This window comes from Sceloporus occidentalis, unplaced genomic scaffold (assembly GCF_023333645.1).
Source record: "Sceloporus occidentalis isolate IW3139 unplaced genomic scaffold, rSceOcc1.0.p SCAF_1, whole genome shotgun sequence".
Lineage (NCBI taxonomy): Eukaryota > Metazoa > Chordata > Lepidosauria > Squamata > Phrynosomatidae > Sceloporus > Sceloporus occidentalis.
In genome coordinates this window covers 73,704,709-73,718,912 of record NW_028316981.1, presented here as the reverse complement: position 1 = coordinate 73,718,912, position 14,204 = coordinate 73,704,709, and the positions used below count along the sequence as shown (strand labels likewise).

The window sequence follows — 14,204 nt, the reverse complement described above, 5'->3', positions numbered from 1 at the left end:
AGGCCGTCCAGGTGTGAATGAACAATGCGATATGACGCGAATACGAATCGGCAAAGCGTATTCAGAGAGCGCGGGTGTGAATGAACATTGTGATATAATGTGAATGCGCATCGACCAATGCGAACTGACCCTACTTCTGTGCCCTGTGTGGAAAGGTCCATTGGCTCCTCCATCCTTACAGCTGTAATGGGCCGGTGTCGCCACAAGGGGCCGCCCTCCTCACTCCTGGCGCAGCGTTGACCACCAGAACTGCTGTAATTGGCGGGTATTGCCACAAGGGGCCGCCCTTCTCTCTCTCTCCATCTGCCGCCTCTTGAGTTTGAAACGGATCAGCTGCTTCTAGGAGGCGGAACTTCGGTCCTCTCGGAACCTTCAATACGCCGTCGCTGTTTCCCGGTGGAACGGAAGTAGTAGGGTACCCAAACCGGAAGTGCTTGTTTGTGGGGGGGGTTGCCTAAAAATCTTAAAGCGCATCGGCGTATGGAGGAAAGAGAAAGGCAATTTGATAGTTGGCGCCTCTTTAGGTAAAAAACACAGGAGCTGGGGTTCAAGTTAACATTTCAGGTGCAGCTTGCATGGTTTCCCGGACTCCCTCCTCATGCCCAGGCCAGGCGTCCTCCTTTTCCAGGACATGCCCTACATTCCAGCCTTCTGTCCAGGAGAGGATCCAAAACGTCCTCCATTTGGGGCAGCACTAAGAAGCCCGATGACTGATATTTATATTAAGTGTTGTTAAGCTTTTATCTGGTCACGTCCTCCATTGTCCTCCATTTCCAGGTGCATTGTCCTCCATGGCACTAGGGACCTCTGGTCTCCCTGGGCTTAATTATTATTTTAGATCCAATTGAAAGACAAGTGGGGGGTAAAAAGGCATGGCTAGGTTAAGTCTCTGCGATTCCACTCTGGCCTCCCTGTTGTTGTTGTTGTTGTTGTTGTTGTGTTTCTTCAAGTTGTTTCTGACTTATGGCGACCCTAAGGTGAGCCTATCATGGGGTTTTTCTTAGCAAGTTTCTTCAGAGGGGGCTGACATTGCCTTCTCCTGAGGCTGAGAGAGTGTGACTCGCCCAAGGCCACCCAGTGGGTTTCATGGCCGAGCCGGGATTCGAACCCTGGTCCACAGAGTTATGATCCAACACTTAATCGCAACACCACACTGGCTCCTGCAATCTGACCTAAGTGCAGTTAAGATCTACAATGTAGAAATAATGCATTTTGTCATCACTTTAAGTACTGCATGTCATCTGATGGAATAGTGGGATTCATAGTTTTACAAGGTCTTTAGCCTTCCCTGCCAAAGGATGCAGGTGCCTCACTAAAGCTACAGATCCCAGGATTTTGTAGGATGGAGCCAGGGCAGTTAAAGTGGTTTCAAAGGGCATTATTTCTCCAGCAATGGCAATACTCCTCTGAACAACTCTTGCCAAGAACAAGGCCCCATGCTAAGTTCATCTGAGGCTGCATCCACACTGAGTAAATGATCCGGTTTGACACTTTTTAAACTTCCTTGGCTCAGTGCTATGGCATTCAGAGTGGAGCTCCGTTCTGGGGCCACCACAAACTTCAGTTCCCAGAAAGCCATAGCATTGTGCCAGGGAAGTGATTTGTTCCCGCCATTTCTGTTTCTCCCAAGCCCCACTTCAATGTGTAGAGTGCATTAAAATTAAAAATTAACTTTTTTTTGCTACAACATCTGGGAGCCCCAGCTCCCCATGGCTGTTGGTTTACTTTGGCATGGGATTCTGGGAATTGTAGTTCCAAAAGTAAATTGCCCAAGCTAGTTCTAGTGCACATTGAATATGTAAGGAAGACAGTGGGGATAAGTGCTTATCTTCACCCTTAATCTTCACCCTGCAAGCTCCAGGAAAAGAGATTCCACCTCAGCATTAGGAGGAACTTCCTGACAGTAAGGGCTTCTTGACAGTGGAACACACTCCTTCCTCGGAGTGTAGTGGAGTCTCCTTCCTTGGAGGTCTTTAAACAGAGGCTGGATGGCCATCTATCAATGGGGATGCTTTGATTGAGAGTTCCTGCATGGCAGTATAGGGTTGGACTGGGTGGTCCTTGGGGCCTCTTCCAACTCTATGATTCTAATCCACAAAACAATGATACTTTTATTGGACCAACCAAAACGCACAGAATACATGTTGCAAACTTCCGAAGCTCTACTGGCTTCTTCGTCAGGCAAAGATGTTAAAAATCATACAATTTGGGTCCACACTACAGAAATAACCCAGTTTGACACCACTTTAAGTGCCCTGGCTCAGTGCTAGGGAATTCTGGGAACAGTAATTTTGTGAGACATTTAGCCACCTCTGTCAGAGAGCTCTGGTGCCACAACAAACTACATTATTGTTTATTGTATTTATACCCTGCACTTTAGAAATGCTTTTAAATACTTAATTTGAAAGGGTGTCATATTGAGGATGGAGCAAGCTTGTACCAAATTATTTTGTTTCTGTCATTTTCCTTGTCTGTTTCCTGATTATTGGGGATAATGGAATAAAAAAAATCTAATCTGTAGCTCCGGAAAGGAAGACCATATTGAATACACACCAGATTTGTGCTTTGTAGAGACCTTTTCTATGTCCTTGAGAAATATGGGATATAAATTAAATAAATATTTTACACTGAAGTATTTACTATAGCTTTTTCTCCTTTTATTTCCATGCATTAGCAATCTTTTGAAACCTAGTAACACATAACTTCACCCCAAAGTTGCTTGCTTGTAAAGAAAAATGTTAAAAGCAGTTTAAAACCGACACAAGGAGAATCTTTCCCAGTAGAATGGTTGTATTTAAATATATTATAAGTAGTACTAACTAGGACTTGCTGTGCTCCTGTGTATATAATTGTACTAGATCATATAGGTCATGAGTACAAGAAATACGCATTCTATATAGTGTGTTGAGAAGACAAGTTGTGACGTAACCGAGTGTGTATAGCTTGCATGTGAATGACACTAAAGCAAGCAGATCATACATTTTAAAATATTAACCTTTCTTTTTGTGCAGGAATTCTGTAACACATGAAGTCGTGTTTAGCCTGGGTTGCTGAGGAAGGCAAATGTGAGCATGTTCACTGATCCTTAACTTTTCTATGCAAATATGATTGAAGCCACAGTTGTAGAAATAGAAATCTATTAAGTGTTTTTCATTGTCCAGATATGCAACAGAATTCATGTAGGCTGTGCTCAGTAATCTATTTTTAATTATTCAAGCCCATAGGGAACATTAACCTGTTTTGAACCTAAGAGGTTTCCCTTTGGCTGTCTCTCTTTCTCTAGGTTACTAGAGGACGACTGAATCATCTCAGTGCTCTGCCAGAACAAGGGCATGCGAAGTCTCCTGCTGATATGCTGGTCTATAAGGAATGAAGAGACTGAGGTTTTCTGTAGTGATGATAACTATTCTTGAACCTGACATGTGACAGAGACTTCTGTTACACTTCAGAGACCTAAAAAAGGAGAAATTTCTTCCATTGTTGGAAGATGTTACCTTCTTGTACCATGAAGGTTTTAAACAGTTCTTCATATAGGAAGCTTCTGAGTTTCTTTTCTCACTGTGGACGTTTTGGAATGATTTTTACCAGGAGTTCTGCCCTAAATCCCTGCCACAGACTGTTAAGACAATATTCCTGTCATAAAGCACGTCTGGTGACAACTGCTGATCTGGCCAGCTACTGGCAAGATGTTTTTGAGACCAATGGGATCCCTGAAGCACGAGCTTCTTCAGAATATATTGTTTCTCATATCTTGGGAGCAAAAACAGTTAAGTGCTGTGCGTTAAAAAAAATGTCTTGGGACATACCATTTGTGTGATTCTCCAGCCAATGTTTCTGTGCTCTAGCGCATCACAGACTTATTCTATGAGATAAAGAGTGCTTCTTGTAGGCCAAGGATGAGAAATGTTTAACCCTGCAGATTTTGTTACAGTGAAATGCCATCAGCTCTAGTCAGCATAATCAGAGATGATAGGAGTTGTGATCCAGCAACATCAGAAAAGCTACATGTTTTCCATTGCTGTTGTAGATTTAAAGACTAAGCTGCTCTGCTCTTTTCAGTGTGTGTCACGAATGCACTTGTACCCTACAATAGCATCTGAGTACAGTTTATCCTGTTTGCATCACAGATGCTTCTTTTGGTTTGCTGTTTATATCCTATATAGATTGTAGTGGCTTGTTTACCAGTTACACCATCCAATAAAATGAAATTAGCTCATAAGTGACACACTCTTTTCCCTACCCAGCATGGTAAAAATCTTTCATCAACTAATCCACCTGGTTTCCATGCACAGTGCAGAAGGAGAGACTTTCCTTCTGCAGTTAGTAAAACCAAATGAACTGGCAGAGTGGATCACTCTGTTCTTTTTCCACAAGCGCGAGCATTTTCATGCAGTTTGCAGAGGATGGGAAGCCCCTTCTTCTATGACATGTGGTGGGGAGAGTCTTTTTCCAACTGTCTCACTCTCCTACATTTAATTTATTCACATCTATAACTACTAGGCCGTTTCAAAGACATAGCTGTGTTAATCTGGATCTGTATACAAAGGGACCTTGTAGCACTTTTGAGATTAACTGAAAGAAAGAAATTTGTACCATAAGCTTTCTTATGCTGGGTTGACTTCATCAGATGCATTTGATGGCATAGACCCAGTCTACTAAAGCTTATGGTACAGAGTTCTTCCTCTCAATCCCAAAGGTGCTACAAGATCTCTTTGCAAGTTGTTAAATACAAATCTGCTTGGAAAGGGAATTAAAGAGGAATTCGTGGAAGATTGACAGCCATAATAACTCGGGTTCCATTGTGTTCAGAAGCATGATGCCTACAGATGTAAAATTTCCAGAAATTTTGAAACTGTGAGAAAATACCAATACAGTAGGCCCAAGATATCCACTGGGGTTTGGTTTCAGGATGCCCTGTAGATAACAAAATCCATGGATGCTCAAATCCCATTAAGTACAATGGAATAAGTAAAATGGGGCCCCTTATATAAAATGGCAAAATCAAGATTTGCTATTTGGAATACACACACACATACACATATTCAAGCTGTGGATGGTTGAATCCATGAATAAAAAGTCACTGGATAAGGAGAGCCAAATGTAGCAGGAAAATAGCAGGGGAAATAGCAATATTAACAACCCTTTAGAGATTGCAAGTCACTTTGCTATTTTAGGAATATAAAATATAATTTTGTTTTGCATTAAATTATTCATATTTGCTTTATTTAAAATAATATAAATCGACTTCATGTATAAGTCGAGGATAAAACTTAAGAGTGTATAACAAAGGATTTAAAGCAATGATTCCCACACCCTCCAGATGTTTTGGACTTCAGCTCCCAGAATTTCTGACTGTTGGCCAAGCTGGCTGGGAGGTTCTGGAAGCTGAAGTCCAAAATACTGTACCTGGAGGACCAAAATGTTGAAATCTGAAGGATAAAGCAAAGAAAAACAGTGCCAAAGAAACTTGCAAGATCCCAGCAGGCATATCTGTTTGTGCTCATCCTAAAGACTGGATGGATGAGAGAATAGATGTGGGGAAGGGGAGCTGTCAGAGCTTCTAGTACAGTTTACACTAGGAAATATTTCCTTTTCTTTTTTTCTACAATATCTACTTTGACCTGTAGATAAGTCGACTCAGGGTTTTGGGGTCAATTTTTTGACTAAAATTTCAAGACTTATACATGAGTATGTACATATACTTAAATCTTACATTGTTTCTAGATATAATTTGGAGAGCAGTAAATATATGAACACATTGTCTTAAACATTGTGTTTGTCATTCTAGAAGAAGAAGAAAAAGTATAATCCATTTCCAAGGAAAAAAGGCTTCAAATAAAAAGGAAACAGTTTTTCTAGATTCTCCCTCATTGGCAACAGTAGGACTGTTGCCTTCTTTCCGTACTTGTTGGTTTTGCAGATGCACCGATGACTGGAAAACAGGATGATAGACTACATGGATCCTGTCCTCATTCTGAGCTGTGACTTGCTGGGTCTAACTAGGCAGGACTCATTTATTTTTTGTGTGGTCAGGACTTGGGGAAACTTTTTTGGTTTAAAACTCCCCAAATTCTCCAGGAAGCATGACCACTAGGAGCATTAATCCAAATAGAACTTTTCTAAGACTTCATTCACACTGTAGAAATAATGCAGTTTGCCACCACTTTAACTGCCATGATTCAGTGCTGTGGAATACTGAGTCCCTATATTGGGAGAAAAGTGGGATATATGATGATGATGATGATGATGATTGTAGTTTGTTGTGGTTCCAGAGCTCTCTGGCAGAGAATGGTATACAGTATATCTCTCAAAACTATAAATCACAGAATTCCATAGCATTTAGCCATGGCAGTTAATGTGGTATCAAACTGCTTTATTTCTGCAATGTGGATGCAGCCTAAGTTGGTTAATAGTCCGGTAGTGACACACTTTGATTTGGTTGGTCTTAACACCTCCAATTAACTTCCCTTTTAGTTCCAGAGCTTAAGTGCTGGCAGCCTTTCTGCTCCTCTCTCCATCAGACAGCAGGAACAGGTTGAGCATCTTTGTGTAAAACGCCTAGAAAGGTAAGTGGTTATACCAACATATAGTATTTGCCTTTTTCCAATTACTGTACATAAAGCAGACAAACAGGAAACTCTGCTTATCCTAGGATGCCTGTGGAAGGTGAGGTGCCTAGCAAATGAAGTTAGCTTTGAGGCCTGTCTCATGAGAAAACTGCAATAATATATTACATTTGTAGTTCCTTTTAAGGAGAATCTCTCTGTCTAGCTTAGAAAAGATGCACCCTTAAGTATTACTTAATAATAAAAATGCAAGGCCATTCAGTAAGTGCTAGTGCTAAAAGTAGCCATTGAACTATCCCTCCCACGCTACAATACAGCAGCAGGCCTATAGATTTCCATTTAGCACTTAAATAAATCATGAGTAAATCCCTTGAAATCCACAGGGCTTTAGTAAGAAGAGAGCTGGCAGAGAGATGCAAGTGGCAAGCAGAGCTGGGTTTACAAAAATTCAGAAATTAAGTGGCCTTATATAATTTAAATAAATGAGGTATTTTCAGTGAAACAGGAACAGTGAAGAGAAAGAATATTTTGCTCTCTTAATACCAAAATGTGTTTATATAGAGTAGTTACATAAGGGTATTTATGTAGGACAGTTTATATAGGGCAGCATCCAGTTTTTTAGATTTCTTAGATATTGTATTTTGTAGTTAAAAGTTCTAGATTGTGTTCATTTCTGCATGTGTGTTAAAGTTACAATTTTCTTTATTGATTATTTGTGAGTTTGGAACAGTTAGGATTTAAAAATGGGTATAATGTGGGACTGGTTTATTTTGCAAGGATGAGTTTAATTTCTTGATCTTTCTTTGGTCTGATATTACAGTGATCTAAATACTAATTGATCTTGTTGGAACAGACAGTTGTTCTCACTGTAGACTTTTTAAAATAAAAGATTATAATAGTAATAATAATAATATGTTTTATTTATAAACCGCTATTCCAATTAGATCATAGCGGTGTACAAAAAAGATCAATACACAGAGCAACACAAAATACAATAAACAATATACAATACATAGTTAAAACCACTAAAACATTATACATTAAAACCGCTAAACCAAGACCAGCTAAAATACTTGAAGATATTGCACATTATAGGGGAAGGATCGCATTAACAAGGGACATCGGGGAAGGCATGGTGAAATAAAAAGGTCTTCAATCTCTTTTTAAAGAGGTCTAGGGAGGTGGCGGCGCGGAGTTCCTCGGGAAGGGTGTTCCAGATTCCAGATGCCGAGATAGAAAAAGCTCTCTGTGAGGTAGACACATATCTAGACGAAGGGATCCTCAGCAAATTCTATTGGATGCCAAGTAAAAACATGACTTTTTGTTTGATCCTTTAACGGGCCATTGGAATTAATTCAGATTTGTTCATTTGTTCTGGCTTCCAATTGTTTTAACAAGCTGTAGGACCTTCTGTTTTAATTTGCCATATTTTAAAAAATATGGTTTTAACCCACTTAAATCACTCTTGTTTTAATTTGCAAAGAGATCCTGTGGCACCTTTGAGACTAACTGAGCAAAAGAAGTAGTATTCCATGGATCTCAGTTCATCAAATATAAAAATTTGATCAATCTAAGCATTAGATTTCCTGCTTAAAAACTGGGGTGTGGTTTATATTCTTTAACCTATCCAGATGACAACAGCATCTAGCCATTGTAGCTACTGATAAGAAGACTGGAAATTTTGGCTGGCACCAGGGATGGGGAGTACGAGTGATTTTGGGGTTATTCCTTGTCCTATTCTGGAATAAGATTTTTTTCGTAATGTTACTCCTACTCCTACTCCAGTAAAAACTTCTTACTTCTTTACTCCTGGTTGCTTTGCAAAGCTGGTGTGTGTGTGTGTGTCTATGTCTCTCTCTTTGCCTCCCAGTCCGTTCCCCAGTGCAATATAATAATTTTTTTGGTTTTTTATTTTGGTGTTTGCATGTACAATGTAATAACAGGAATAAGGAGTAACATATATATATAGTGACTCCTTATTCCTACTCCTATTCCTGTAAAAATCTCTTACTCCTTACTCCTACTCCCCAACCCTGCCTCGCATTCTTATTTTTATTGTGATCCCCATTGTTCCCAGCCAGAATTATTGCTGCTATTGGGGGATGATGGGGATCATAGCCCAGTTCATGTAGCTGTAGTCCAAAAAATCTGGAGTGCAACATGTTTGGGAATGTACACCATGTACATTAGGCATTATGTGCTTAATCTGTCTGTTATTAGCTGTATTTCATCCATTATGATGGAAAGATTTTTAGCAAGAATTAATTTGAAGAAGGGTTTATGTTCTCATGAAAAATTACAACACAGACCAGGGTGTGTCAAAGGTAAGCCTTGTTTGAGTTCAGTGGATCTTAATCTAAATATGTGCACATATGATTGCAACTATAGTAAGTTAGGACTTACTTAACTATTGTGGCTTGCTGTACGTTGTCCCAAGATGACCTCTGTTTATAATTCTGTTTGCTGTTTTCCTCTGTCCATATACTTGATGAAAGATGACTAGACAAACCTTCTCTCTCTCTGCTATGAAGCTCCAAAACACACTGCAGAAATAGTCCAATTTGAGGCCGTTTTAACTGCCCTGGCTCAGTGCTAGGGAAATCCTGGGATTTGTAGTTTATTGTGGCCTCAGAGCTCTCAGACAGAGAAGGCTCAATGTCTCACAAAACTACAGTTCCCAGGATTCCATAGCATTGAACCAGGGCAGTTAAAGTGGTCTCAAACTGGATTATTTCTGCAGTGTGTTTTGGACCTAAATTGGTCCCAAAAAGGAGTGTCCTTGGGGCTTCATGCCCCAGGACACCCTGGGAGCTGCCCGGGAGCTGCTGCCAGGAGAGAAAGGGGCCACTCAGCCCCTTTCTCCCGGCTTCGTTCCTGCAGCCTTTTGGTGGCTGCAGGAACGAGGCGCTCCCCAAGAAGGAGCTCCTTCCAGCACCGCTGAAAGGGCGGCACAAGTGCCCTGCAGTGGTGCGAGCATGTCACGCCTGCACCGTGCCATTTGGCTGCGGTGCAGCCATAATGGTAGCGCCTGTGTATACAGGGTGCTGCGATTATGATGCCGCAGGTACGTGCTAGGGTTGCGGGGCGTCTGTAAAAGATGCCCCGAGGCAACCCTAGCATGTATCCAGGCTGGCGCACAGCGCCGGTCTAGAAAGCACCATAGGGCCTGAACAGACAGACCAAAATAAAGCTGCTTCAGATCACTTTGGAAGTATGCTGTTTAAATGCTGCATGCATCCTAAGAGGCTGGAAGCCTCACTCCAGTCCTGAGGAGTGGAACGCAGTTTTTGTGCAGCTTCTGGCCTCTTAAGATGTGTGTGTCATTTAAACAGCATACCTCCAAAGTGACCCAAAGCAGCTTTATTTTGGCCTATCTGTTCGGAGCCATAGTTTCTATTTAGGGAATGCTTTCCTCTTTTTAGGCATCTACTGTATATACCGTATATACTCGACTATAAATCGACCTCATGTATAAGTCGAGGGTAAGTTTTGGGGGCAAAATTATGGATTTTGATATGACCCGTGGATAAGTCGAGGGTAAGACTTAGGGGTATATAGCAAAGGAGCTAAAGGATGAAGCAAAGCAAAACAATGTCAAAGAGTTTACAAAATTCCAGCAGACATAACTCTTTGTGCTCAGTCTTAAGGCTGGATGGATGAGAGAGTAGAGGAAGTCAGTGCTTCCAGGACAGATTATACTCTTGCTTTTCACCAGGGGATGGTTTCTTTTAAATAAGAGTTAAGGTACAGTACTTAAATTGATCCATGGATAAGTTGACTCAGTTTTTTTGAGTCAATTTTTTACCTAAATTTCTAGACTTATACATGAGTATATACAGTACTTGGCTATAAGTTGACCTCATACTTTCCCTTGATCTCCTTATCGACCAAGGCAAATGTGAGAATGGTTGTTAATTATAGTACAGTCCACCCTCCTCACAAGCAGGGGATCCATTCTGAACACCCTGGGTATGGGGAAAAGAGCGTATGCTCAAGCCCATAGAAAATAATGGGGCACAAGCATGCGCCACGGGTATGCATTCCATTACCTCTGCCAGGGCTTGCCTTCTACATAAGCTCAAAGCCATGGAAAGCAAGCCCGCCTATGGGGAGGGCTGACTGTATGCTGATTTTATCAAAAGAGATTGCAACGGATATGAGAATCAGATATCTGTATGTGCCAATAATTACACCATGTAAATATCTGAGTTAAGAGTAATATAGATAAGAAAACTTTTCCAGTACATGTAAATGTGATTAGGATTTGTAGGCAAAGCAGGAGAAAATGAAATTTTAATACCTAAGAGAAGCAAGACTTCAACTGTGAAGTCAATAGTAGAACCCAAATGTCATGACCCTATGCATGTTTACCTAATCATGGTTGGTTTACATTTGGCCATTTGGTTAGATTTATTTAGACAATCCTATCTTAGCCTAATAAACTGAAACATGAATGAGTGTGTGGTTACATATAGAGTTGATTCACTCTTTTCTTTATGTAAGTCAGCAGATAAGCAGTTAACTACCATTCCACATTTTATTTGAACCGGGACACTAAAGTTTATAACTTTGAACACACCAGGCTATGAAACCATAGTTTAAAGTTGGTTTCATTTGCTGGCTTGTTCTGAAGCTATTAGTCAGAATTTCCTGGTTTGGAAATAGCAGCCCTCTATTTTAAATGAGAATTTCTTGGCTTTGCCAGCAGGCATGAAAGGAGGAGCAAAGAGGCTCCACATGGGATTCACAAGGGTCATCCTTATTATCTTACTTTATTAACCTGGAGTATGATCATTGGAATGTGGCCATAAGTTTTTATAGCAAAAGTTATATCTGAGGGTTACAAAACAAACAAGGACTCTGCTGGCCAAATCCTGGAAAGGGAAAATATAAAGAGAATTTAATTGTAGCCTCTTTGACCAGGGAAATTTATTCTTAACACAGTTTTTGCTTAATCTCAGCAAGCAGAAGATGCACAAAGATGGAATCTGCATTATTATAGGGAACAACATGGGAAAGTTATTAGTTCTTTTCTCTGGCATCTTTCATTTGTTATCATTGTTTATCTCCAAAGTATCAGTAACTTCTGAAGAAACCCATATTCCAGTTGTAATAAACTGTGGAAACTGCAATACTTTTTAGAGTTATTCCTTTACAGCTTCTCAGCCTACTTAAGTGCCCAGGATGATGCATTATTTCTAAAACAACTGTTTAAATACAGCTTTAAGAAGCTGCAAAACTAAAACAGTCCCAAAAGCCAACACTAAAATTGTGTTCAAGGACCAAAGGTCATGCAGAACCATGCACATTTGACCACCTAATGGAAGTAAGGAATGAGCCAACCTTCAGATTTATATAAGGAGGAGGGGGTATTGATCTGTTTATAGACTGCAGTTCTACCTGCAAACTACTATATATGACTGGTCCTGTTATGCGGCTCATAAAAGCCAAATTGCTTATGACCTAAAATCATTCTTAATCATAGCCTTCAATCCAGTCAGATGTTCAGAAAATACCTCATTTTAGGGGTTAACATTGTGTTAGAGTGGCACGTAGGAAAGAGATCCAGTCCAGCTGTTTAAAGAGGCACTGAGGCTGTAAAGGCCAGTTTAAACAACTGATCAACCAGCCTGAATGCCTGATTGTTCTTTGATCACCTTATGGATTAACTGATGAGAGAATAAGACTCACACATTTAGCTTGGAGATTTCTCTTGGTGATCTCACAGTTGTTGGCCCAAAACAGATGGGCCCGATAAAGTGACTTCTGGCCGCTTTGGGGATGTGGCATTTAGATTACGCATGCCCTCAAAGTGGCCAGAAGCCACGCTGAGGCTGCGTCAAGCAAGAGCTGACCCTTTTAGGAGTGGATTTAATCCTGTTGGCTCGCAGTTTGGGACCACAGTGGTGGCCAGCTTCAGGAGTGGGCCGTGCAGTCATTGTGGTCCTGGCCTAATCAGGATCGAAGCGGCCAGGGGCTGCTCCTTCCAGGCCATCTGCTTCAGCCCATTGTTGGGAGAACATACAAACCTCTAAGCTCTAATGCAGGTATGCTTTGGTTAATGAAGTAAATGTATTCCTGAGTGTTATTTCCTTAACAGAAAATTTGATACCAGATGCAGAAATGACATGTATTATATAACATATAATAAAAAAAGGGATAGGTTCCTACACCACAAAGAAGAAGAGCAGTTCAACATGCTTCAGTAAATATTTCATTTGAAACTAACACCATAGACATGTGAAATGAAACAGGTCAGATAATCCTTGGACAAATACATTATGATCCTTACAAAGACCACCTGAAGGCTTCTCCCAAAATGCATGCAGGAATTTCTTTCTTTCATCAGCCTCTGCTCTTATGAGTTTCATTTGATGGCAAACCTACAGATCTATGCTTTTTAACATCCTGGGGTAAGCTGATGGGACACTCTTATCTATTCACCTCTTTTCTTTTGTTGCTCAAACATGCTTTATAAGGAATTTAAAGACAGCTGATGCTTACCTTGCTTGTTGTAGGTTGGCGTACACAGTTACAGTAAGTTCAGCTGGAGCAGAATCTCATTTTTTCCAGCTGTAGCTTTACTACATTTTGACTGCAGATATACTGCTGCAGCCTGATGCTGAAAGTCTGTTTCTCTAGCCATCCTCCCAGTGCCAATGCTGTTTTTAAAAAAAACTTTCCAGCTAAATAATGAACAAGGAGAAAAGAAGTTGGGCAGTGATAAAAATACTTTGTAAAAAGGAACTTCTTTGTCAGAGATTTTCTTAACTCAGGTATGCCTGTAGTTTCTCTCTTTGTGTGTGTGTGTGTGTGAAGCAGAAGGCAGCAGAATAGAAAAGGTGCAAGGGACCAAGTTTAGATACACATCATATCTATTAATGCAGACATTTTGAGCACTTCACTTGTCTTAATTACAGTGCCTTTCAAAATTTGGGGTTGATCTGAGAATGGTTTAATTGCCAGGGGATGTGTCATATATATACTCAAATATTCAAAAGATCTCTGATCTTTATTACTTGAATCTGAGTGTGCCTGAGAGCTAAAATGTATAATCATGTCTGATTCTGAATCCATTAATAGTTGATGAATTAAGCATGCTAGATCCTTACTTTGACTTGTTTAAAAAAACACAAAGAGGGAATGTGACTGTATAATCATCTAGTGTTTATGCTTCGTTAGAAGGGGATGCGTGATATACTTGTTATGAGAGAAGGCAACAAAAGTTCTTGATTGAGATAGTTATGGGAATACAGCAGTTGCTTGGTTTTCCCCATAGCATGATAAGTCTGGTTATTATATTCTTTGTATTTATCATTTAATATATGCTGGCCGTTTTAAGAGCACACACACACACAGTGTGCCTCAAAATGCTGAGACGGTTGGCAGAATACCTAATATATTCTATTCTTTACTGGATAAAATTTGCCACATGACATGCTTCTAATTTCTCATAGAGGTCAGTAGAAACTAACTATTTAAAAACGAATAGTAACTACGAAGAAAGTACTATTAGATTGTAGCTTATATGGACTGTCACAATATATCTAGAACGTAAGTGTTTGTATTGCACAGTTAATCTAGCCTTATGGAAGACCAGGAATATATTCTCAATTATTGTGTAGTGCTTATGAAGCA

At 40.3% G+C, this 14,204-nt stretch overlaps 1 protein-coding gene across 3 annotated transcripts in view; it reads left to right on the top strand.

Moving 5' to 3' along the window:
* Positions 1-439: 439 nt before the first annotated feature.
* The window catches only part of LOC149321599 (MTRF1L release factor glutamine methyltransferase-like), a 59,520-nt gene continuing 45,755 nt past the window's right edge, over positions 440-14,204 (top strand). For 2 of the 3 annotated variants that reach the window (XM_089525246.1, XM_089525266.1), the window contains exons 1-4: positions 440-524; positions 3,012-3,065; positions 3,284-3,766; positions 6,475-6,566. In XM_089525246.1, the coding sequence (XP_089381372.1) occupies positions 3,488-3,766; positions 6,475-6,566 (371 nt within the window). In that variant the 5' untranslated portion in view covers positions 440-524; positions 3,012-3,065; positions 3,284-3,487. The remainder of the gene's footprint in view (positions 525-3,011; positions 3,066-3,283; positions 3,767-6,474; positions 6,567-14,204) is intronic. The other variant, XM_089525256.1, reaches the window with a different exon arrangement.